Source organism: Neoarius graeffei, chromosome 6 (genome assembly GCF_027579695.1).
Source record: "Neoarius graeffei isolate fNeoGra1 chromosome 6, fNeoGra1.pri, whole genome shotgun sequence".
Lineage (NCBI taxonomy): Eukaryota > Metazoa > Chordata > Actinopteri > Siluriformes > Ariidae > Neoarius > Neoarius graeffei.
In genome coordinates this window covers 19,572,376-19,594,887 of record NC_083574.1, presented here as the reverse complement: position 1 = coordinate 19,594,887, position 22,512 = coordinate 19,572,376, and the positions used below count along the sequence as shown (strand labels likewise).

Sequence of the window (22,512 nt, the reverse complement as noted above, 5' to 3'; positions counted from 1 at the left end):
TTTTCTTTTTTTTTTGCGTCTTGATTCTGTTCCAGAAATCAATAAAGTTTGTCCACCATTATTAGATCGCAGTGATTTACAGGTGCTGCATGTGACATCATATGTGCCACTGCCTTCTTTTGTGTCCACACAGACTCTGTACTATTCTCTGCAATGGTGTGCGTTCTTCATACTGATTCTTTTGAAAAAAGATGGCAAAAGCTCTTTAAATTCTTCCTCAATCTTTGGTTGGTTGTCTGAGGACGATTTAGAACCTATAGCCACGGAGGAGGAGGCGGACAAATACACAAGCAAAGTCGCTCGTGAAGAAGAAGAAGAGCAACAACTGCTTGAGTGGTTTTCTGGAACCCAGGAAGTTAATACATTGTACAAATCATAGTTTGCTTATTCTTTTTTCTTTCTTTTTTTTTTACTGATTTGGTGTTCAATTTTCACAGTTATGATAAAGCAGTGTCTCTTTGTAATTGTCATCTTTGTAATCTCACTTGGCAGGCACAAGACTAAATAATGGCAGCAATTAGACACTTGGGTGGTGCGTTGTGCCATATGCATTGTGCGCAACGAGTGCGCAGCAGCCAGGGATTTGTGCGGGTTCACATCCAAAACTAAGTTCCTCATAAAACTACAACCTTTTCTGGTTCTAACAGTACCAATTAGGACCATGTAGACCCTTTCTATTTTGTGCTACAATGTTAAGTAGAGGTGTGTGTGTGTGTGTGTGTGTGTGTGTGTGTGTGTGTGTGTGTGTGTGTGTGTGTGTGTGTGTGCAGAGGCAATTCTAGAGTCTGTTGTGACCCCAAGCAAAAATTTCCAGGGGGCCCTTCTGACCAGTGTTCATCACCAGTATGTTATAAATAATCTGACACCAACGAAAAATGTATGAAACCGAAGTTTTTTAAATTCCAGATGTGAAAATACAATGGTAAAGAACAATAAAAACAATAAAAACAATAAAAAACAAAATAAATAAGCCCTCGGGCCCCGACTCTCGGGGGGCCCCTGGGCCAGGGGGCCCCAAGCAGTTGACTGCCTTGCCTGTTCACAAGCTGCGCATCTGTGTGTGTGTGTGTGTGTGTGTGTATGGGGGGGGTGTCAGTGCACAATTACCGTTATTTATTTTTTACTAAAATCACCGGATCTCTGCAACCACAAAAGATTTTTTCAAAATTCCAAAACTGATCATCTTCTTACATTTCGCTCATGTTGTGAGAAAATCTCTTTCAGAGCCTATAAATACAGAAAAAAATTAGTTAGTTGAGAGCGATAACAGGATGGTATGTCCATTCATTTGATACTGAAATCATGGTTTTAGATGCAGTATAATGTCACACATGTTTCAGTGGACAAAAAGGCAACGAAAAGATTCAGATATACACAGGGACGTTTATCACAGAGTGATTATAAATTAATCTTGCAATGGCCTTTCCCTTTGCGCCAATTCCATGATTACTGTAGGGACTTTACCTTAAAATTTCAAACAGGTTCAATTCACCTTCAAATCAGCTCTCTGTAAAGGGACACCATAGCTGTCAGGGAAGGGTTGGAGATGTATTTGCAGAAGATGGTTTTATTTATAAAGGTGACAACAAGCAAACAATCCAAATCGGTGAGCAGAGATAAAAAATGGTAAACAAGCAAAAGGTCAGATGAGGCACAAACAGATTAGCACAGGCAAAGATGGAAGCACACACAAAAAAACCCTGGAATCAGGAAAATACGAGATAAGGCTCGGTAATGTGTATGTAACGTAGCGCAATACTTCACAGTGAGTGTGTGTTTTCAGAGTCTTTATATAGGCACACTGATTGCGCCTTCATCTTGTGCAGGTGTGCATAGTTAATGGAATGCATGCAATAGTCCACTCGGCGTGCACGTGCTCTAGAGTCCGACTGATGCATGCACCACGATGTGCAGGAAGATCATAGGTTTTTAAATTTTGAAAAAAATCTTTTATAGTGGGGCGGCATGGTGGTGTAGTGGTTAGCGCTGTCGCCTCACAGCAAGAAGGTCCAGGTTCGAGCCCCGTGGCCGATGAGGGCCTTTCTGTGTGGAGTTTGCATGTTCTCCCCGTGTCTGCGTGGGTTTCCTCCGGCTGCTCCGGTTTCCCCCACAGTCCAAAAACATGCAGGCTAGGTTAACTGGTGACTCTAAATTGACCATAGGTGTGAATGTGAGTGTGAACGGTTGTCTGTGTCTATGTGTCAGCCCTGTGATGACCTGGCGACTTGTCCAGGGTGTACCCCGCCTTTCGCCCGTAGTCAGCTGGGATAGGCTCCAGCTTGCCTGCGACCCTGTAGAACAGGATAAAGCGGCTAGAGATAATGAGATGAGATGAGATGAGATAATGGTAATTGTGCTCTGACATCCCCCCCCCCACACACACACACAACTCTACTTAACGTTGTAGCACAAAATAGAAGGGGTCTACATGGTCCTAACTGGTACTGTTAGAACCAGAAAAGGTTGCAGTTTTATGAGCAACTTAGTTTTGGAGGTGAACCCTAACAAATTCCTGGCTGCTGCATGCTCGCTGCGCACAATGCGTATGGCACAATGCGCCACCCACTCCTGCCGGCTTCAGCACTGAAAGAGAAAGTGCGTAATTACTGCCATTATTTAGCCTTGTATAAAAATTTAGAACTGTTATCAGTGAAAATGATAAAAGACTAAGGACAACTAATAAATTCAAGCAAAAGGCTAAACACAAGCTTGACACTTACTGTGCAGTGAGCTCTTTGGGATGGCACTTCTGACTTTTGTTTCCAGATCATAGGAACTGCTCCGCATACCAGACAACACTCAAATCCTTTTATGGGAATCTGCCTCACAAATTTATCTTTTTCAAAATGTATGGAGCAGACACCAAACCGTCCTGTCGACTTGAAGTTACCTCTCTTTATCCATACAAATCAAACCCATTCATTCCGTAAGTGTCCTGCCAACTTTGGGCTATAATGGATCGAAATTCCACTTTTTTTTATCAGCTATGCTTGAACAGCCTTGAATGACACACCTCTTTGGAGACATGCTTTGGTTTTAATTCTGTTTTGGAATTAAAAAAAAAAAATCGTTAAAAACATGCTACACTTTGCAAAGCAGACGAAGCCAGAAATGCCGTGAACTTTCAAGCATTGCACATATGACATCACTTCCTTTGAATTAACAGTAACTTACCAGGAACACATTCGTGTAATGGCGGCCTCAAAGAGGCAAAATTTACCAGCTAAATAGAGCATATTCCCAGTCTTGTATTAAAATACAAATTGGACAGTAAACTATTTAACATGTCTAGTTTTATAAGATAATCTCCAGGGGTGATGTCATTTTCGTAAGACTAGCACTTTGCTTTAAACAAGCAAACTAACATCTACTCATAAAAGCATATGCCCTTGGTCACTGGTCATGGCTGAAATATTACCAAATCTTGCAGGAGTTTTGCATTGTCTATATGTCAGAAAGAAAGAAAGAAAGAAAGAAAGAAAGAAAGAAAGAAAGAAAGAAAGAGCAGATTAAGTAGAAGATATACTGTATAAGGCACCCAAAGACATGCAGGTTAGGCCCTGTCCACACGGCAACGGATTCAGGTGAATCTGATAAAATTGTTTATCGTTTCGGCCTGGCGTCCATACGGCACCGGTGTTTTGGGTGCCCCAAAACGAAATCTTTTGAGAACGGGTTCCAGAGTGAAAAAATCTGGCAACGGCGCCATTGCGAAGTCGTCTGGGTGAGTAGAACGGATTTGTTTACGATGACGTCACAACCACATGACTGTCAGTGCTTCACACCGGGTAGAAGTGTAACGAACTCGATGCGAGTTGTCAATAAATCCTATAACTTGGTTCATGAAACGCGCTTACAAAATATTTTCACTCTGAATATTTATTGTGTAATGGTGCAAAGTGAGAGAGAGAGAGAGAGAGAGAGAGAGAATAGCCCTTAGGGCAGAGTCTTTAGTCCAAACACTGCGTAAGCAGTACCAAACCGCGCACTGCCCGTGCGCTTTCCAAAAACAAAAACAATCCCGCCAGCAAAAATAGGGAAAAAAAAAGGAGTGATCTCACCTCTTCAGATGTTGGTTTAAGCCCGACAGTACATTCCTCAAAAAGGGCGTAGAAGAACAAAGTAATCCATCAACGTGTAGCATTCAATTTATTCCGGACCATTAAAGAATTCTGGAGGATATCAGAATGTTGGCATACCGGCTTCCATCTACCCCCATTCATTCCTCTTTCCGCGTCTTTCGTTTTACGCTACTGATTAATAATCAAAACTTTATGTGGCTAATGCTACAGAAGAAGGGGTCTACTTCTTCTATTGTTCTGGTGTCTCCAATGGGACCGTCTTACAGCGCACGTAGTGGTGTGGCATGTGTATTGCATCATTTTCAGCAAGCGTTGCGTTGCCATATGTACCTGAAATTTTACTGATCCATTGCCCATGTGGAGGCGATATTTAAAAAAAAAATCTCGTTGCCGTTGTCATGTGGATGTAGCCTAAAGGCCAATTTATGCTGGCAACCCAGTCCTCGCAGACAGCGTCACAGGCAGTGTCTGTGTAGCCCCCCCACCTTCGCAGACGCTCTGCGCGCACCTCCCAAAAATTGTGACCACCGCAGAAGCCTCGCAGACAGCGTCGCAGACAAGAGGGATCTGATTGGTCCACTCTACATCCGCTGTACACACACTTCCGCTTCCCTACTTTCCCGGTTTGGTTTGTTTTCATGACCAGCATTTTTAGAAACACGAGCGAAGATGGAGCAGCACGAAGAGCGGTTGATTGAGGAAGTACGTACATCTATACGACTCCAGTTCTAGTCATTATAAAAAAAAAAAGTTCTAGTCATTATAAGTAACCGGAGGATAAACACTCCACTAACCACACCCACCAACTACTCCTAGCGACTTCGCGCCCCCTTGCGTTGTGCCAGTGAATAACATCGCGCACACCTATTACTCCCCGCTCAACGATAAATTACAACTGTCTGCGAAAAGCTATCTGCGAAAGCCTTGTCGCAAGAGCATGCAGAGGCCTTTAGGCTAACTGGTGACTCTAAATTGACCGTAGGTGTGAATGTGAGTGTGAATGGTTGTCTTAAGTGTCAGCCCTATGATAACCTGGCGACTTGTCCAGGGTGTACCCCGCCTTTCGCCCGTAGTCAGCTGGGATAGGCTCCAGCTTGCCTGCGACCCTGTAGAACAGGATAAGCGGCTACAGATAATGGATGGATGGATGGATGGATGGATGGATATATAAGGCATCAAGAAAGTCACTGTCGGTGCTGTTGAGAAGGAATGATAGTGAGGACCATCACAATGAATGTTCTTCTATACTAACTGAACACTTTATTAGGAACACCCATACACCTGCTGTTTTCTGCAGTTATCTAATCAGCCGATCCCTTGACAGCAGCACAATGCATAAAATCATGCAGATACAAATCAAGAGCTTCAGTTAATGTTCACTCCAAACATCATAATAGGAAAAATTGTCATCTCTGTGACTTTCTGTGACTGTGGCATGGATGTTAGTGCCAGATGTCTGGTTGGTTTGAGTATTTCAGAAACTGCTGATCTCCTGGGGTTTTCACACACGATAGTCTCTAGAGTTTATGCAGAATGGTGTGAAAAACAAAAAACATTGAGTGAGCGACAGTTCTGTGGGTGGAAACACCTTGTTGATAAGAGAGGTCAAAGGAAAATGGCCAGATTAGTTCAAGCTGCCAGGAAGGATATAGCAACTCATAGCAACTCTTTACAACCTTGGTGAGCAGAAAAGCATCTCATCATCTCAGAAGACCACATTGGGTTCCACTCCTGCCAGCCAAGAACAGGAATCTTAGAATCAAGATCAAGTTCCTATTAAAATGGCCGGTAAGTATATTATATATTGGCAACAAATAAAAATGTACAGTAGATTTTAATATTATAATCATTTATGTGCAAATATCTTGATCTACCTCCACTTTTTTAGCTGTTTAAAGCTACAGTTAACAATGGGGAACATCTGCAAAACAAGTTGGTTCCTATTGTCACTTACATTGTAGCAGCTACAGTATATTAAAAGAAATTTGACAAATGTTGAAAATGTAAATGTAAAATTATACAATACTTATATTATACAATTATACAGTTTTATATATATATATATATATATATATATATATATATATATATATATATATATATATATATATATATATATATATAAATACACAAAGAGGCCTTGAAAGGCTGTGTCTTTTAAGAGTATAATTTTTTTTTTTTTACATTGACTGAACCAAAAGGGGAAAAGGTTGAAATTATTTTTCATTTAGATGCTTCATGCTCATGACCTGTCTGAATGTGAGCTAAATAATTTCTCAGTGGAAAGCAAAAGAATGATTTGCATAACAATTAAGGGAACTTCACGAGCACTGTTAAGGAAAGGAAAACTGTTTATTTCTTCTTTTTTTAAGAGTTCAGCTAATTGAATTTTTATATTTTAGTGTTGAGTTCTGTTTTGAGAATTATTTTTCTTTTATCAAATGTACTTCGGGGCGGCACGGTGGTGTAGTGGTTAGCGCTGTCGCCTCACAGCAAGAAGGTCCGGGTTCGAGCCCCGTGGCCGGCGAGGGCCTTTCTGTGAAGAGTTTGCATGTTGTCCACGTGGGTTTCCTCCGGGTGCTCCGGTTTCCCCCACAGTCCAAAGACATGCAGGTTAGGTTAACTGGTGACTCTAAATTGACCGTAGGTGTGAATGGTTGTCTGTGTCTATGTGTCAGCCCTGTGATGACCTGCGACTTGTCCAGGGTATACCCCGCCTTTCGCCTGTAGTCAGCTGGGATAGGCTCCAGCTTGCCTGCGACCCTGTAGAACAGGATAAAGCAGCTAGAGATAATGAGATGAGATGAAATGCACTTCAAATTATTAAAGTTACAACTCCGATTCCAAAAAAGTTGGGACAAAGTACAAATTGTAAATAAAAATGGAATGCAATGATGTGGAAGTTTCAAAATTCCATATTTTATTCAGAATAGAACATAGATGACTTATCAAATGTTTAAACTGAGAAAATGTATCATTTAAGGAGAAAAATTAGGTGATTTTAAATTTCATGACAACAACACATCTCAAAAAAGTTGGGACAAGGCCATGTTTACCACTGTGAGACATCCCCTTTTCTCTTTACAACAGTCTGTAAACGTCTGGGGACTGAGGAGACAAGTTGCTCAAGTTTAGGGATAGGAATGTTAACCCATTCTTGTCTAATGTAGGATTCTAGTTGCTCAACTGTCTTAGGTCTTTTTTGTCGTATCTTCCGTTTTATGATGCGCCAAATGTTTTCTATGGGTGAAAGATCTGGACTGCAGGCTGGCCAGTTCAGTACCCGGACCCTTCTTCTACGCAGCCATGATGCTGTAATTGATGCAGTATGTGGTTTGGCATTGTCATGTTGGAAAATGCAAGATCTTCCCTGAAAGAGACGTCGTCTGGATGGGAGCACATGTTGCTCTAGAACCTGGATATACCTTTCAGCATTGATGGTGTCTTTCCAGATGTGTAAGCTGCCCATGCCACACGCACTAATGCAACCCCATACCATCAGAGATGCAGGCTTCTGGACTGAGCGCTGATAACAACTTGGGTCATCCTTCTCCTCTTTAGTCCGAATGACACGGCGTCCCTGATTTCCATAAAGAACTTCACATTTTGATTCATCTGACCACAGAACAGTTTTCCACTTTGTCACAGTCCATTTTAAATGAGCCTTGGCCCAGAGAAGACGTCTGCGCTTCTGGATCATGTTTAGATACGGCTTCTTCTTTGAACTATAGAGTTTTAGCTGGCAACGGCGGATGGCACGGTGAATTGTATTCACAGATAATGTTCTCTGGAAATATTCCTGAGCCCATTTTGTGATTTCCAATACAGAAGCATGCCTGTATGTGATGCAGTGCCGTCTAAGGGCCCGAAGATCACGGGCACCCAGTATGGTTTTCCGGCCTTGACCCTTACGCACAGAGATTCTTCCAGATTCTCTGAATCTTTTGATGATATTATGCACTGTAGATGATGATATGTTCAAACTCTTTGCAATTTTACACTGTCGAACTCCTTTCTGATATTGCTCCACTATTTGTCGGCGCAGAATTAGGGGGATTGGTGATCCTCTTCCCATCTTTACTTCTGAGAGCCACTGCCACTCCAAGATGCTCTTTTTATACCCAGTCATGTTAATGACCTATTGCCAATTGACCTAATGAGTTGCAATTTGGTCCTCCAGCTGTTCCTTTTTTGTACCTTTAACTTTTCCAGCCTCTTATTGCCCCTGTCCCAACTTTTTTGAGATGTGTTGCTGTCATGAAATTTCAAATGAGCCAATATTTGGCATGAAATTTCAAAATGTCTCACTTTCGACATTTGATATGTTGTCTATGTTCTATCGTGAATACAATATCAGTTTTTGAGATTTGTAAATTATTGCATTCCATTTTTATTTACAATTTGTACTTTGTCCCAACTTTTTTGGAATCGGGGTTGTATTATTTACAGCCCCAAATCAGAAAAAGTTGGGACGGTATGTTGAACTTGAAATTAAAACTGAAAACTATGATCTGTAAATAATCTTTGAGCTGGATTACACTCAAAACAATACAACAGCACATTATTTTGATGTTATACCTCATGAATCTTATTATATTTTCAAAATAAACACATTTCAATTTTGATTCTTGAAACACTTTTTTTTTTTTAATCCATGCCTTTGTAATGTTTGCAGAATGTGGTTTTGCATTGTCTTGTTGAAATATCCCTGGAAAAGATGTCGTCTTGAAGGCAGCATATGTTGCTTCAAAATCTCAGTGTACTTTTCTGCAATAATGCTGCATCACAGAAATGTAAGTTACCTTTGCCGAGGGCACTGACACAACCCCATACCATGCCACACCCTGGCTTTTGGACTTCTTGCTGGTAACAATCTGGATGGTCCTTTTTGTCTTTGGCCCGGAGCACACGATTTCCATTTCTTCCAAAAAAGAGCTGGAATATTGATTCATCTGACCACAATACACGTTTCCACTGTGTGAAGGTCCATGCCAGATGCCATCCCAAAAGTTGACGGTGCTTCTGGACACAGTTAACATACGGCTTCCTTTTTGCACAGTAGAGTGTGCATAAATCCGTATTGTAGTGCTTGACAAAGGTTTGCCAAAGTAATCCCAAGCCCATGTGGTTATATTAGCTCTAGATGAATGACAGGTCTTGATGCAGTGCCATATGAGGGATTGCAGATCATGGGTGTTCAACTTAGGCTTGTGCCCTTTCCCTTTATGCACTGAAATTCCTCCAGATTCCTTGAATCGTTTAACAACATTATGCACCATAGGGAGTGAAATATCCAAATCCTTTCCGATCTTTCTTTGAGGAACATTGTTTTTAAACATTTCAATAATTTTCTCACGCATTTGTTGACAAACTGGAGATTCTTGGCCCATCTTTGCTCCTCAAAGAGTAGGCCGTTCCTGAGACAGTGCAGGTAAATCCTAAAAGTCTCTGTTTTGAACATAAAGTGCACTACATCGAGTTATTATGCAGGTAGCAGCAGGTCATTTAAGATTCAGCCTAACAGAGCCAGATCGTCATTGCCATTTTATTGGTTAAGTTGATGTGTCTCTTTTAATATTTATTTAAGGTGAATTCAGATATATTTGGAGATTATTTTTACATTAACTGTTTGTCTAAGCTTTCTTCCTATTAACAAAAACAAAGTCCCACACACATGATACATTTCCTCCTTTCTACTTGTGAAAGAAAAAAAATATTTATATCATATTCAAAAGAATCATGGCTTAAATTGTTGTCAAGACTGATGGAAATATTTTAATCCCATGTTTGGTAATTTTGGAATGATAATTTTGAAAATGCTTAAATTATAAACATCTGTACATGATCTGAACTAACAGCTGCAATTTTGTACATATGTGTCATAAATATATCTATGATTTATATTGGTGATGTCAGTTTTATAAGCTTTTGAAAGAAAACAAATCCAAAGCATACGTCATTTTTTTCTATCTCGAGATTTTTGGGATCACCTTCCTGTTTGATGCAATCCACATCCTCTTATGTATATGGTCTCATGTGAAGTCCTGTAGGTAATATTATTTCTTTTGAGCACTTCCACGGCAAGTACTCAGTAATAGGACCATAAGTTTTGACTTTCAATTATCAGGCAAAAAAATAAGAAGCTGTGATATTAATTATCCCAAATTACTTGATGAACTAATATACCTAAATTCACTCTGTTTATTTACAGATAATTGCACTTAGTGTAGTGAGAGACATTTCCATGGCACCTTGTGTGAAAATAAACTCCCAATGACTCCTAGTCGTTGCGAATGTCTACATATTTTTCCCACCTCAATATGGATAGGGTTGAGGCCTTACCCAAGGGCCCAGTGGTAGTAACTCAGCAGCACTGGGACTCAAACCACAACCCTCTGATCAGCAACCCAGTGCCTTAACCACTGTGCCACTACGATCCAGTGATGCCAACTCATTGGTAATTATTGAATGTTACTTTAGACATAGGGGTTTATTTTCACACACACACATTGACAGGGGCGGCACGGTGGTGTAGTGGTTAGCACTGTTGCATCATAGCAAGAAGGTTCTGGGTTTGAGCCCAGTGGCTGACGGGGGCCTTTCTGCATGTTTTTCCTGTGTCTGTGTGGGTTCCCCCCACAGTCCAAAGACACGCAGGTTAGGTTAATTGGTGGCTTTAAATTGACTGTAGGTGTGAATGGTTGTTTGTCTCTATGTTTCAGCCCTGTGATGATCTGGTGACTTGTCCAGGGTGTACCTTGTGTCTCGCCCATATTCACCTGGGATAGGCTCCAGCTTGCCCGCAACCCTCCACAGGATAAACGGTTATAGATAATGGATGGACATAATGGAATTGTCATGCAAATGTGTCTTTCTTTCAGATAATTGCAGTATTGTGCAATTGTCCATCATGCCTTCACCATCACTATGATTACATACACAAAATATTCTGGGTTTTGCCCTTATTCGGAAAAAGACAATATTCCTACGAAGAAGAAATCTTTATTTGTCACATACACACTTCACATGCACAGTGAAATTCATCCTCTGTATTTAACCCATCTGAAGCAGTGAACCTAGAGCAGTGGGCAGCCACACTAGAGCGCCTGGGGAGCAGTCAGGGGTTAGGTACCTTGCTCAAGGGCACTTCAGCCCAAGGCCGCCCCACGTTAACCTAACTGCATGTCTTTGGACTGTGGGGGAAAACCAGAGCAAACCCACACAGGGAGAACATGCAAACTCCACACAGAAAGGCCCTCGCCGGCCACTGGGTTCAAACCCAGAACCTCCTTGCTGGGAGGCAACCGTGCTAACCACTGCACCACCGTGCCACCCAAGCTGTTTACATGGCTAATGAAAATGAATATTCCACTAATATTCCGGTTTACATGCAGCCATGCATACTCTGATTATCAAGCTGGTTTGTGAACAATGCAAAGAGCTGAGTGTAAACAGGTAAGAGGCAGTGTGTCGCAAACTGCTGTAAAACCCCCAACTGACATGCATATTCCGAATGTGCTGTATACGTGTACATGTCCAAGGAATGCTCCTAAAACCCGAATAATATTGGCATAATCCTACATGTCTTAATTGGAAATTGCTGGATTTGGAATAAGGCCAAATTCAGACTATCCAAACGGAACATGTTGTTTACACGACCCGCATCAAATTCAGAATATCGTCATATTCAGAATAATAGTGTGCATATAAACATACTTATTTTGTGTATGTAAAATAAACCCCATTTCTCAAACACCCCCCCTCCCCCCAATTTTATCCACCACATATCCTTGCAACAGGGCGGTACGGTGGTGTAGTGGTTAGCGCTGTCGCCTCACAGCAAGAAGGTCCGGGTTCGAGCCCCGTGGCCGGTGAAGGCCTTTCTGTGTGGAGTTTGCATGTTCTCCCCGTGTCCGCGTGGGTTTCCTCTGGGTGCTCCGGTTTCCCCCACAGTCCAAAGACATGCAGGTTAAGTTAACTGGTGACTCTAAATTGACCGTAGGTGTGAATGTGAGTGTGAATGGTTGTCTGTGTGTCAGCCCTGTGATGACCTGGCGACTTGTCCAGGGTGTACCCCGCCTTTCGCCCGTAGTCAGCTGGGATAGGCTCCAGCTTGCCTGCGACCCTGTAGAACAGGATAAAGCGGCTAGAGATAATGAAATGAGATGAGATGAGACAACTTACCACAGTCTGAGGGGAAAGGAATAGTGTATTTAGTAGCAACAACAAAACAGGTTACCATACCGTCTTTAGTATAAAGAAATATTACCAACAACAACGACAATACATTTTGCTTTATAATAGTAGTAGTAATCATAATAATAATAATAACAATAAATAATGAGGGCGGCACGGTGGTGTAGTGGTTAGCGCTGTCGCCTCACAGCAAGAAGGTCCTGGGTTTGAGCCCAGCAGCCAGAGAGGGCCTTTCTGTGCGGAGTTTGCATGTTCTCCCCGTGTCCGCGTGGGTTTCCTCTGGGTGCTCCGGTTTCCCCCACAGTCCAAAGACATGTAGGTTAGGTTATTGACCGTATAAATTGACCGTAGGTGTGAATGTGAGTGTGAATGGTTGTCTGTGTCTATGTGTCAGCCCTGTGATGACCTGGTGACCCTGTAGAACAGGATAAAGCGGCTAGAGATAATGAGATGACAAGCTGCAACAAGCTAGGAAAAGGAGTCGATCCTGAGCAGAGTCAATTCTCTGATTACAGTAATTAAGAGTCGATTCCAAAGCAGTCAAATTGATTCTGCTCACTTTCACTAACAGATGAGGGGAAAAGTGAGAAATTATGAGATGTGCTTTTTTTTTTGTCCTTGTAGCATTTATTTATTTATTTATTTGCACATGATAAAAGAGATTTACAAGAAGACATAAATGGAACAAAAAACAGAAGACGTGCTGGGGGAAGAAAAAAGCACAATGGCTTGTTCTAAGTCTTCCCCCATTTAAATTAACAAGTAATTAATACAAATTTAACAAATTAGAGAATAACTATATTAACAATAGTAAATAATGACAAATAATAACAAAGATAATAATAATATAATAATTGGTAACAAAATTATACATTAAACTGTAACTGGTATCATAACTGAAATAAATATAAACAATGTCAATTGCAGATAACAAAATATAAGTTAACGAGTGAAAATAAGAAACGAATAAAATGTAACCTAGGATCTATACATAAAGTAAAAAAAAGTATAATTGATTGATTTTGAATGGTGAATAAATATTGTACTAATAACAGAAGCCTGGTGGATGGTGTAGTGTAATATTTTACAATTTGATCTAAGACTGAATTATATTTAAAGATAAAGGTCAAGTGTGGCTGGGGAATGAAAATAGGTGGTTTTTGAGATTACGTTTAAAACTAATCATGGATGTAAAACTTTTAAGGTGGAGGGGGAGGTTATTCCATTCAATTACACATTTGTATTGAACACTCTTTTGACCTAGGGATGTTCACACTAGGGGGATATGTAGTTGGTCGCTTTGTCGAGTTTGGTCAGCATGAAATTGGGAATTAAGATTTAAAAAACTATCAAACGTGTCTGGAAGAGAATCTCATCTCATCTCATTCTCTCTAGCCGCTTTATCCTGTTCTACAGGGTCGCAGGCAAGTTGGAGCTTATCCCAGCTGACTACGGGCGAAAGGCGGGGTACACCCTGGACAAGTCGCCAGGTCATCACAGGGCTGACACATAGACACAGACAACCATTCACACTCACATTCACACCTACGGTCAATTTAGAGTCACCAGTTAACCTAACCTGCATGTCTTTGGACTGTGGGGGAAACCGGAGCACCCGGAGGAAACCCACGCGGACACGGGGAGAACATGCAAACTCCACACAGAAAGGCCCTCGCCGGTCACGGGGCTCGAACCCGGACCTCCTTGCTGTGAGGCGACAGCGCTAACCACTACACCACCGTGCCGCCGTCTGGAAGAGAATTTCTAAGAAATTGGAAAGTGAAGATATTTAGCTGAAGTCTATTGATATCATCTCATCTCATTATCTCTAGCCGCTTTATCCTTCTACAGGGTCGCAGGCAAGCTGGAGCCTATCCCAGCTGACTACGGGCGAAAGGCGGGGTACACCCTGGACAAGTCGCCAGGTCATCACAGGGCTGACCCATAGACACAGACAACCATTCACACTCACATTCACACCTACGGTCAATTTAGAGTCACCAGTTAACCTAACCTGCATGTCTTTGGACTGTGGAGGAAACCCACACGGACACGGGGAGAACATGCAAACTCCACACAGAAAGGCCCTCGCCGGCCACGGGGCTCGAACCCAGGACCTTCTTGCTGTGAGGCGACAGCGCTAACCACTACACCACCGTGCCACCCCTATTGATATCAATAATATTTAAAATCTTAAGCTTTGTAAATAGAGGTAAAGAATGGGCATAAAAACTGGATCCGGTGGCCATATGAACAAATCTTTTTTTGGAGTAGTATTAGGGGCTGTAGTGTAGTTTTGTAGGCACATCCCCATACAATATTTCCATAGGTCAGATATGGGTATATTAAGCTATTATATATGGTGATGGGTGGCACGGTGGTGTAGTGGTTAGCGCTGTCGCCTCACAGCAAGAAGGTCCTGGGTTCGATCCCCGTGGCCGGCGAGGGCCTTTCTGTGTGGAGTTTGCATGTTCTCCCCGTGTCCGCGTGGGTTTCCTCCGGGTGCTCCGGTTTCCCCCACAGTCCAAAGACATGCAGGTTAGGTTAACTGGTGACTCTAAAATTGACCATAGGTGTGAATCTGAGTGTGAATGGTTGTCTGTGTCTATGTGTCAGCCCTGTGATGACCTGGCGACTTGTCCAGGGTGTACCCCGGCTTTCGCCCGTAGTCAGCTGGGATAGGCTCCAGCTTGCCTGCGACCCTGTAGAACAGGATAAAGCGGCTAGAGATAATGAGATGAGATGAGATGAGATGAGATGAGATATGGTGATAATGGAGAGATGTGCTTTATGTGAGGTTTTATTAATATTGTACCTTTTACTTGATCCCATCTACTTTTCTGTCCTGTGTCTTACTAGTCTAGACTAGAGAATCGAGAATGATTGTCTGGAATCAGTGAAATGTTGACTCCTGGAATCTTTGAACCGATTCGAAAAGTTCTAGAAAAGAGCGGTCGTGCTGCCGTCTCGCGCCCGAGACTCCGCCCCCGGTGATTCACCGATCATGTGACCAAAAAAAAAAAAAAAAAAGTTTTGTGTCCTGCCCCAAAAGTTACTGAAGAACTTAGGGAAGAAAAAAAAAAGTGTGCTGAGTGAAGGCGCAGTGATTTTGAGTGCGCAGAAAGCGCTTTGTAAATGTCTCTGAAGTCGGGGTTGGACAAGGTGTCTGGCTTTCAGCTGAAAAGTTTTTGAAACTTTGATTCCTGGAGGTTTTTGACTTTTATTTCGGGAAAGTTTGGGAAGATATGCGCTTTTCCACACTGGTCAGTGGGTCCTGGCCGAGCGGAAAACTCACCCGTCGCCTTGTGTCTCTGCTCGCCAGGCTTGGACGGCGAGTTTAGGCCACTATAAGTTGAAGTAGTCGCGAGACGTGCGCACGCGCGGATGAGTTTAGACTCGTTGAGATTGATGCGTTTCGGAGCTCGTGCGCGCAGTTGACGCGTCTTTGAACTCTGAGGTGATTTTTTTTCTCTCTTTTTTTTGGCGTCTTGATTTGAAAATAATCATGGACCCGAGCCAGCATAACCCCCCCGCAGGACACCAGGTGGTCCATGTCCGCGGAGACTCGGAGACGGACCTGGAGGCGCTCTTTAACGCCGTGATGAACCCCAAAAGCGCCGCTGTGCCCCCGTCCGTGCCAATGAGGATGAGGAAGCTGCCAGACTCCTTCTTCAAACCCCCTGAGCCCAAATCCCACTCCAGACAGGTAGCACACATGAACAGTGCACTTAGACACCCTTTTTTATGACTTTTCCAAGTATTAATTTAAAAAAAGTTGCAGAAAAGTGAAAGAAAGCAGCATATAAAACATAATGAAAGCTGCTGGGTTTTGCTCCCAAGCTGTTTGAGAGCTTCCAGAAGAACTGTCTGCTTCTGTAAAACTTTTTCCTTGCAAAACTGCACACATTTAACCTGAGACTAGTATTGTTTTAAAGCACACCAAATATAGACTTCTGTTCATTTCGTTATTTTCTTTGCTTAAGATTTTTGCACAGTGTCTAGATATAAAACTGCCCTTGAATTTCTGCACCTTAGATTTTCTGTATCTTTCTGACCACCTTGTCTCTTCAAGCATTTAACGTTTTTATACACGAAAGCATTTTATCCTAAAATTTATTTCTCAGAACATGCTTTAAAAAAAAAAGGTCTGTAATAAAAGTGTTATTAACACTTCACACACATCTTCGTTTCATGCCGTAGCATTAAAAATATATTTGTGTATTATATTTATGTATCAAGTTATAAAAACTCCTTCTCCGCTCCTTTAATCACTGCGGTGCAATCCTAAGTGTCTCCCTACTTCCTGCATAAAGTGCCTACAGACACAGAATATGAAATAACGCACTCTTAAACACAAATAAAAAAAAATATTACTGCTCTTGAACGCACCCTGCTTCCCAAATAAATTACTTGCTGTCGCAGTTTTTGTTTATATATATATTTTTTGTCGGGGTTTTTTTTGTGTGTGTTTGAATACACGCCAGTAACTTGGAAAGCGTTTTATCTTAAAACATTTGACTAAATTCGTGCTTTTATAATAAATGATATATTTAAACACACTGGGACGGGTTAGTGTATAAAAAATATTTTCTCCTCACAGAGTTACACATAGCCCTTCACTCAATGCGCACGCGCAGTTTCTCTTCTCCGCTCCTTTAATCATTGTGGTTCAATCCCAAATGGCTCCCTACTTCCTACCTAAAGTGCACTTACTAAGTACAGACACAGGATATGAAATGACGTCTTTTACACCCTATGTAGTGCACTAGATATTCAATCAGGGGCCGTTTCATGGATTCAACCACAGAGTTCTTTGAGCTTTCCCAAGCCGGGCCTCTTGTGTTTCCTGTCCTACTCCTACCAGACTAGGACACAGAGTTTTTTTTTTTTTGGGGGGGGGTTGGATCATAAAATTGCGCTTAAAATTACACATTTATCCCTGACCTCTCTCTCTCTCTCTCTCTCTCTCTCTATATATATATATATATATATATATATACTGATTCAAATGTTAAATATGAAAATATTAATTGTTTGTGTGTGCTTTGTTAAACTGGGAATTTGCTGTTTTGTGGAATCTTATATTCCAACCTCTAGTTTCATGCACATTTGGTATGCATCTGATTCAGCTCTCGAATGGTCGGTGCACCAGATCTTGACTGTTCGTATTATAAATCATGTGACTGACCCGTTGATCTAGTACACATCCGTTCTTCCTCGTCTTAATCTCTTGCAGTAGCAGTGACTCATGCTGTCTTATGATTCACTTCACTTCCACTCACCCTCAGTTTTTTTTTTCCCTTAGCAAATGATTTCAGTTTGTAGGTAATGATTTCAGTTTGTGTTATGTGTGTTTTCTTTTTCAAGGCGAGCACAGATGCAGGCACGGCCGGCACACTCACTCCACAACATGTCAGAGCACACTCCTCACCTGCCTCCTTGCAGCTGAGTGCCGTCCCTTCCGGCACGATGAGCACCCTGGCTCCAGCAGGAACCCCCCCTCAGCACCTGCGCCAGCCCTCGTACGAGATCCCCGATGATGTGCCCCTGCCTCCTGGCTGGGAGATGGCCAAGACCCCGTCTGGCCAGAGATACTTCCTTAAGTGAGTACTTTTGATTTGATTTTGCAGGCTTTGTTGTGCTCACTTCCTGTTGCGTATTTAGTTACTTACATGCCATTAGGGCTGGGCAGTATGGTGACATGATAAGATTATTGTTATACATTCACTAACAGTATGTTTCTGCCGTATTTTGCGAACCTGTTTCTGTACTTTTTCACCTTCCTGTTTCGTTTTCTTTGTTTTTGTAAAGGTTAAACAAAACTCTCTCCAGCACCATACAGCTTTTTAAATTTAATAATATTAATAATAATATCAAAATAATTATTTAACTATATGCCATATTGCCCACATCTGCTTACTATCAGCATTGAATCTGGGGAGACTGAGCTTTCAGGTGTGTTTTTTTTCCCCCTTTACACACTGAAGCAAAGCTCATTAATACAAAAACACTGTTTAAAAAAATACGATATGATCCAAAATAACTTGGAAGTGAAGTAAAACCCTTTTCAAACTCAAAGCTTGAGGCTTGTTAAAGGCTTGTTTAAAGGCACAACAGTGACTTTTTGGCAGCATCCCAATCCCTAAGACTGAAGTGATTCAGAGTGCATTGGACTGTCAGGTGTGTATGAGGGAGTGAGTGAAAAACTTCAAATCCAAGCTGACCTCTTTGTGACAATTTTGTTTTCCAATGATTCAAATTCTCTGATTCCATGTACACTCACTCATAAGCCGTATTGCAATAACTGCTTAATTAAAATCATCTGACTGTTGGAAGAACAGTCAGGCTTGTCTTTTCAAACTTTGAGAGAATTGAAAACGGCCTTTTTCAAGAAGTGCACACTACATTCGTTTATATGTGTACAAAACAAGCAACACTAGAAGACAGTGGAGTTTATGCTGCCTAGTGAACAGGAAATAAATTATCTTGTGAGTGTGAAATGCTAGTTATCCACTAGAGCTGCACACTATCATGTTTATTCAGTATCATGACATTAGCATACTTTGAAGTCCTGAGTCGTATGTTGGAATGAGTCGGTTTGAGACCACGTCGTTTGTCATGATCTATCACAGGATTGGTTACAGCATGTGCTCATGCACAGCGTTTGTCCAGTTGCCACGTGAGCGACACAGTGAGTGAAGTCTCCGCAAAGTGTCTGTTGTGCCACAATTGTGTCATGTTATTCGTAGAAGCCAACCGATTGTCGCAGTGTCACTGTAGATGACCAGACAGTTACCTCATTGCTGACTCTTTGGAAATACTGATGAAAGTGCTTTCTGCCTTCTACTATTTTTTTTTAACTCGATCAAGTTCCTGACTGCAGTGGTTTTCATCCATTTTGTGTCTGGCTGTGACTCCTCAAAGATTTTGCAGTGCCCTTCGTCTGGACTTCCCCATCATCACACTACAGCAGCCTTCGTTTGTCAGCGCACTGAAAACTCTCTGGATGTGTGATCCATTATTGTTGTAAACATGTTACATTGCTACCTCTGTTGCCGCCCGTAGCGTATGTGTAATTGGTACCATAAACAACAGTTGTCAGACGCACAGAAGGACATTGCTGACCAGTTCTGTTGTGTAGGATTAGATGTTGATATCCCTTGTTACATACTTGAGGTACCGATGAGACTCTGTGGGGTGGTCGATTGAGTGACGGCATCCTTTGGGTTATCAAGTGGGCGCCCTCATTCATGGGTGTTTCGCTGATAGACCCACCAGTGAATCCCAGCGTTACCAGAATGAAATGAAATGACTATGGCCTGGACCAGGGAAAACTCTATGGATTGGAACACCACTAAATGTAAGGAATTAGTTCTGTGCAAGAAAGGTAATGCTATTTACTTTTCTATGCTGCATAATATCAGGCAGTATATTAGTATGCCTATTTTAGGAGTAACTTTTCAGACTAATTGTAAATTTAGTGTTCATGTTAAGGAAAAGCTGTATGAAGCTAACAAATGCGCAAAGAAGGTTACACGCAAGATGAAGGAGATTATCTCTTTAATGCGAGTTCTCCCGAAAATATTGTCTGGCCTTCCAGTTTACACTGCTAGTGCTTCAGATCGTACCGTTGTCCAATGCTTTTTAAAAAGATGCTATAAAAGACAATATACATCAACTAGTTTTAACATCTTGGAGCTTTTGGAGAAGTGCGACCGCCGTCTTTTTAATAAAATCAAAAACAGAGACCATCCTTTACATAGCTTCCTCACTACTTATAAAGAATCATCTGAACGCCTTAGAAATAGGACCTGCATAAGACCTAAGAGAAACACTGAACGTTTTAAGGATAGGTTTTTTTTTTAAATAGGTTAATATTTATATGGGTAGTTCTCCGGTAACGGAATTACATTCACAGCAAAATGTGGTAACTTTTTTAGTTGCAGTACTCAAGATAATGGAATTTAATAAAAATTTCACACTATATAGGGTATCTTTTGATCCTAAAAAAAAAGCATAGAAAAATTGGCTGTGTTCAACGCAAAATCTTTTATGAGGAAAGAAAAGCCAGTAACGGAATTACGTCAGAAAAAAACTGAACTTTCATTTCTTAAATATCAAACCAAGATTTCTCTGAAGTGACATGTAATTGGTATGATGATTTTTAAATATGGTTTTCAGGATATTTTGCCTTGGATTCCATACTTTAGCAATATCACTGAGCTGACAAGTTAAGGCAGTCTTAATAATTTCATAATTTTGGCCTCTCTGCTGAAGAATTGCCCATATATAATTTAGCTGTATAATTTTTTTTTCCTTTTAGATTTTGTAGTATTTTTCATACTTGTAAATTTGATGAAGTATTGCTGCACACTTTTTTTTTTTTTTTTTTAACCTCACAGCATGCTCCGTTTCCTCACAGCCATGCTATATTATAAACACTGACAGCGTAAAATATTTTATGGACAAATTGTTCTCATAAAGAAAGAAGGAAGCAAAAGCTTTTCGTTTATAAATGGTTGCTTTTAATGAAGATTTCCAACCATAACACGCTTCATCACGCTCTATATTAATCTCAGCACAGTAACTAGCTGTAGTGCTGCAGTGTTCGCTATAAGTGTTGGTGTTATGTTTTGTAACCAGACAACAATCACGTCATACAGGTTACAACGCAGTGAATAATCAGAATAATGAATAATCTGCTCCACTCAAAATCCACAGGTGATGGAGTGTATCAGAACATATGGTGATCTGAAGTACTGTGAGTGTTAACGGGAATACACACTACTTTGAATGAGCTCAAGTCTTCTAATATCTGTAAACACACAGCTGTATTGCGATAGGTCAGAACTTTCGTGCTAGCCTCAGTGCTCAGGCTTCCTGTGTGTGTGTGGGGATCATGTTTCAGATGGGAACAAAGGACCAGTGTAGCCACAAGAGTGAGTGCAGGATAGAGTCCTGCTAAACTCATCTGGGCATGGGTCGCAGCGGGAACGCTTATCTTTCTTTCTTTCTTTCTTAAAACACAAAAAACACCGTCATTGCACTTTTATCGATGTTTAGTAATGGTTACTGCTACAATTGTATCGGAGTATTGTTCGTTTTAAGGTGCATTGTCTGATATTTATATACCCATCCAAAGAGTTCAATGGCATGCAGAACATCTCCATGGGACGTCGGCTCTTATTTATATTTTTTGCATGTAAAGTTAATCGGCGGTTTGAAAATTTGGCGAGCCATCTGACCAGCCGGTTCTGGCCGAACATGATTACTCTCAGATTTGCTGGGATACAAAGGAGAGCTTTTGAAGCCCAGATGTTTGGAGGAGAAACATCTGGAGGACATCTGCTTCATTTGGAGTAGTTCCTTTAAAAGGGGGACGGGGAAAAGGTGGGGGGTAAAAACACGATTCGGCTCTCAAGAGCAAAACTAATGTCTGGAAATGTTCCCAAATCCTAATACATCAGACAATGAGGGTTTAATGCACACTCTGCTCGAAAATGGTGTATATGAGAAAAACATGAGGTCCATGGCAACCATTTTTAAAAGGGTTTCTCAAGAATAGAGAGACACACACGCGCACATGGGGAGTCCCCTGTCTGTGTGTGGGCATTGTTTGATCTCTATACACTGTCTCTTCGGGTATCTGAATGCACAAGTGAGCGTCACAGAGCTGAGCCAGCCCCCATGTGGACCCCCTTCTTTCTCTGTTCTCCTCCTTTTGTTTGAGGCTCGAGAGAGACGGGAGCTGCGTTTTCTTCATCTCTCTGTTTGGCGTTGACCTCGGCTCTGTTTGTGCTTCACTTTCCCACAGGGCACCGATTTGGTTTGTCAACAGCTTTGTCGTTTTTCCTCCGCGTCTGCACCCATGTGACCTCCACGAAACTGGAAAGGGGAGAGAGGATTGAAATAGTCCAAAGGTTTTTTGTTTTGTTTTGTTTTTTGTTTTTAAGATTATTCACATTGCTAGGGCAGCTATGATGAAAATATCGCATCACGATACTTGAATATGTACTAATCATTTTCTTTTTAACATGCAAACATATATTTCATCTAATAATGAGGGGAAATTATGCAATGGGTACCATATAAAAGATAGCTCCTGAGGAGCGCAACAAAAAAACATTCGCCCTATCCTATTGTCGGGATTAAAACTTGCAATCTCCCGACAACGCTACAGCCATCAGTAGCCGTGAGTCAAAAGAGTAATATTGGCTGTGCTTTTTGGGTGGGA

At 41.5% G+C, this 22,512-nt stretch overlaps 1 protein-coding gene across 3 annotated transcripts in view; it reads left to right on the top strand.

Moving 5' to 3' along the window:
• The first annotated feature begins 15,334 nt into the window (after positions 1 to 15,334).
• The window catches only part of yap1 (Yes1 associated transcriptional regulator), a 63,488-nt gene continuing 56,310 nt past the window's right edge, over positions 15,335 to 22,512 (top strand). For 2 of the 3 annotated variants that reach the window (XM_060923400.1, XM_060923402.1), the window contains exons 1-2: positions 15,336 to 15,984; positions 17,646 to 17,881. In XM_060923400.1, coding sequence (XP_060779383.1) covers positions 15,784 to 15,984; positions 17,646 to 17,881 — 437 coding nt within the window. In that variant the 5' untranslated portion in view covers positions 15,336 to 15,783. Of the gene's footprint in view, positions 15,985 to 17,645; positions 17,882 to 22,512 lie in introns of all 3 variants that reach the window. The other variant, XM_060923401.1, reaches the window with a different exon arrangement.